Below are 2,701 nucleotides of genomic sequence, written 5' to 3' on the forward strand. Positions count from 1 at the left end.
GAATGAATATGAATGCTGACTGCACCCCAGACCTTCTCACCTACACCAGTATCTGACTTTACAAACATCCTGGTAGCTAAATGAATCTCCAGAAAATCTAGTGGAACATCTTCCCAGAAGAGTGGAGCTCATTATAAGAGCGAATGGAGAATAAATGTGGAATGAGATGATCAAAAAGAGGCACATAGCAACCATATGGTCAGGTGTCCACAAACATTTGGCTGTGTAGTATGAAACCCACCCCGTAACCCCGCCCTGAGTGATGTGTGAGAAACGGTGAAACATGAAGAGAACAGAAGACAGAGTGAATGTAGGCTGTGAGAGATGATGTTTGCTCCGCCGGCTCGCTGCTTTGATCTCGTTCTGTTTATATATTTATATAAAAAGGTCAATATAAGTGAAGTGACTCTCTTTTAAGGCCAGTGTAATAAATGAAAAGCAGGATGTATACACACGGTGGGAACATCTACAGAACCAGGATAAAGTCCGGAGACGTGACGCTACGTGGCGAAGCGTTAACGAGGCTAGCTTTTATCGCCATGGTTACCGATGTGGTGGGGGTGGTCGATGTTATACAGCGCAGACTTCTCCTTCCTCCAGTGCTTGTTTTCTTGATGCCCTGGACTACTCGGGACCACGGAGTCATGTTTCAGCGAGACGTTGTGTGAGAACACGGCCTGGTTCAGGATCATGTACAGGAAACATGTCCCCACCAGGAAGCCCACGTAGAACGAGGAGCGAGAGCAGAGCCCTTTTATCTGAAACATCTTCACCATCTTCATCAAACGCTCACGGAAGCTCCTCAGTTCTGCAGCTCCTTCTACACACACACACACACACACACACACACACACACACACACACATTTATTCCTCTTTAACTTACTACAGACAACACAAACATATCTATATATAATTAATACTGAAAAGAAATATTAATTCATTCTAAATAAATCCAGATAAAACTGCCATGGTGTGTATATATATATATATATATATATATATATATATATATAACATTTATATAATATAATAAAATATATTTTTAATATTACATTTATTTATTTAGTATTTTTTTGACAAATAATTAAAAATCTTTGTAAGATTTCTTATTTTATATATATATATATATATATTTACGTTTTTTAAACGATATGCTTCTGTTATTTAAAAAAAAAACATTATCCCACTTTTTTTTAAATAAATATTAATATCAGAAAGATTATAATTACAGCTTGATGGGGTTGTGTGGAAACCTGATGAGCTCCACCTGGCCAGGCTGAAGGACACTCCTGGGTTTGGTGAATGTAGCACGACCGATTTATAGGTTTAACCAATGACCTTAATGTTTTAGTCGAAGTCTATGAGTCATTTGGGAGAGTTTTATTATCCATTAATCAAATACCGTCATTTAGATCAGTCTAAAAAAAACACAGCGAGATTCTTCTGCCTGAAGATCAGTCCTGAGTTTAGTACATGTAGCATGACCCAATAAGAAGTCCTTTGGGCTCGTTTGATTATCTGTAACATTGGGACCAGATTAACAACTTGAAGCAGGATTAAGCAGGTCTGAACAGAATGATGTGTTTGTAAAGCTATTAAACTGAAAACCACTACATTCTGGCACATCTGAAGCTCAGGAACGGAGATGTTCCGATTTCCGCTGCACTTAGTTCCTACATCAGAGCTGCTTTTTTAATATCATCAATACGAAGTGCTGGGTTTCATTTGAGAGAAGTTTAAGAGCTCAGAGTTCATCTCACGAGCCTGCAGTGTCGGTCATGTGACCTCATTCTGACCAAGGTGCACTTACTTTTGCTCTTATACACACTATATATATATATATATTCTGCTGTGTACACACTCACACCTATACATTCACTATTTATTAGATAGATAGATAGATAGATAGATAGATAGATAGATAGATAGATAGATAGATAGATAGATAGATAGATAGATAGATAGATAGAGATGACAGACAGACAGACAGACAGACAGACAGAGAGCTATATGTATTATGAAGATGAGAGGAAACACAGAGGAATCACAAATTAATTAATTAAGGTAATAATAATTATAATAATAATTATAATAATAAGTCACTTCTGCTTGCCACTCACCCGCTGTCTGTCAGCCTTGTTAACGGGCGCGCGAGCTGTTCTTTACTTAGCACGGGTTAGCTTTCCGCTCGTTCACGCCAGTTGATCCAGGAGACTGACGGCGCGTGCAAAAGACGCCACACGTCTCCATGGTGACGCCTTTCATCGTCGATTAAAAACGATAGATAAATAAAAATGTAAAAACAAGAAACAGATGAAAGTGACGGACTTCCGGAAACGGTTACAATGTTTCGGCTCTCGCTCTCGCTCTCGAGTGTGTGTGCGCGCGCGCTCGCTCGCTCGCTCGCTGTCTGTCTCTCGCGCGCGCGCGCGCGCCCGTGACAACTTCTTCCACATAAACTTCGGCGGCCCCGAGAACTACTTGAGCGCGCGACAGTCGCAGAGCCTGCGTCAGAGGGAGAGGGGCGGGGTGCGTGCGCGATTGGACGGAGAAGGGGGCGAGGGGGCGTGGCCACGCTCCTGGACGCCTCTGGGGTGGTCCCCCTGAACATCCAGCTCTACAGGAAAGTTCAGAGCTTCGGGTTCTTCATTCAACTCATCATTACTAAGGAGGACTGAAGGGTGGATCATCCTATTGTT

General features: G+C 41.6%; 1 protein-coding gene across 2 annotated transcripts in view; it reads right to left on the reverse strand.

The window, feature by feature from the left end:
• The window catches only part of c1galt1b (core 1 synthase, glycoprotein-N-acetylgalactosamine 3-beta-galactosyltransferase, 1b), a 7,921-nt gene extending 5,463 nt beyond the window's left edge, over positions 1 to 2,458 (reverse strand). The window contains exons 1-2 of one of the 2 annotated variants that reach the window (XM_046846040.1): positions 2,123 to 2,458; positions 548 to 820 (exon numbers count right to left, since the gene is read on the reverse strand). In XM_046846040.1, the coding sequence (XP_046701996.1) occupies positions 548 to 782 (235 nt within the window). In that variant the 5' untranslated portion in view covers positions 783 to 820; positions 2,123 to 2,458. Of the gene's footprint in view, positions 1 to 547; positions 821 to 1,231; positions 1,869 to 2,122 lie in introns of those variants that run through there. The other variant, XM_046846049.1, reaches the window with a different exon arrangement.
• Positions 2,459 to 2,701: the final 243 nt, after the last annotated feature.

Source organism: Silurus meridionalis, chromosome 1 (genome assembly GCF_014805685.1).
Source record: "Silurus meridionalis isolate SWU-2019-XX chromosome 1, ASM1480568v1, whole genome shotgun sequence".
In the NCBI taxonomy this organism is placed as follows: domain Eukaryota; kingdom Metazoa; phylum Chordata; class Actinopteri; order Siluriformes; family Siluridae; genus Silurus; species Silurus meridionalis.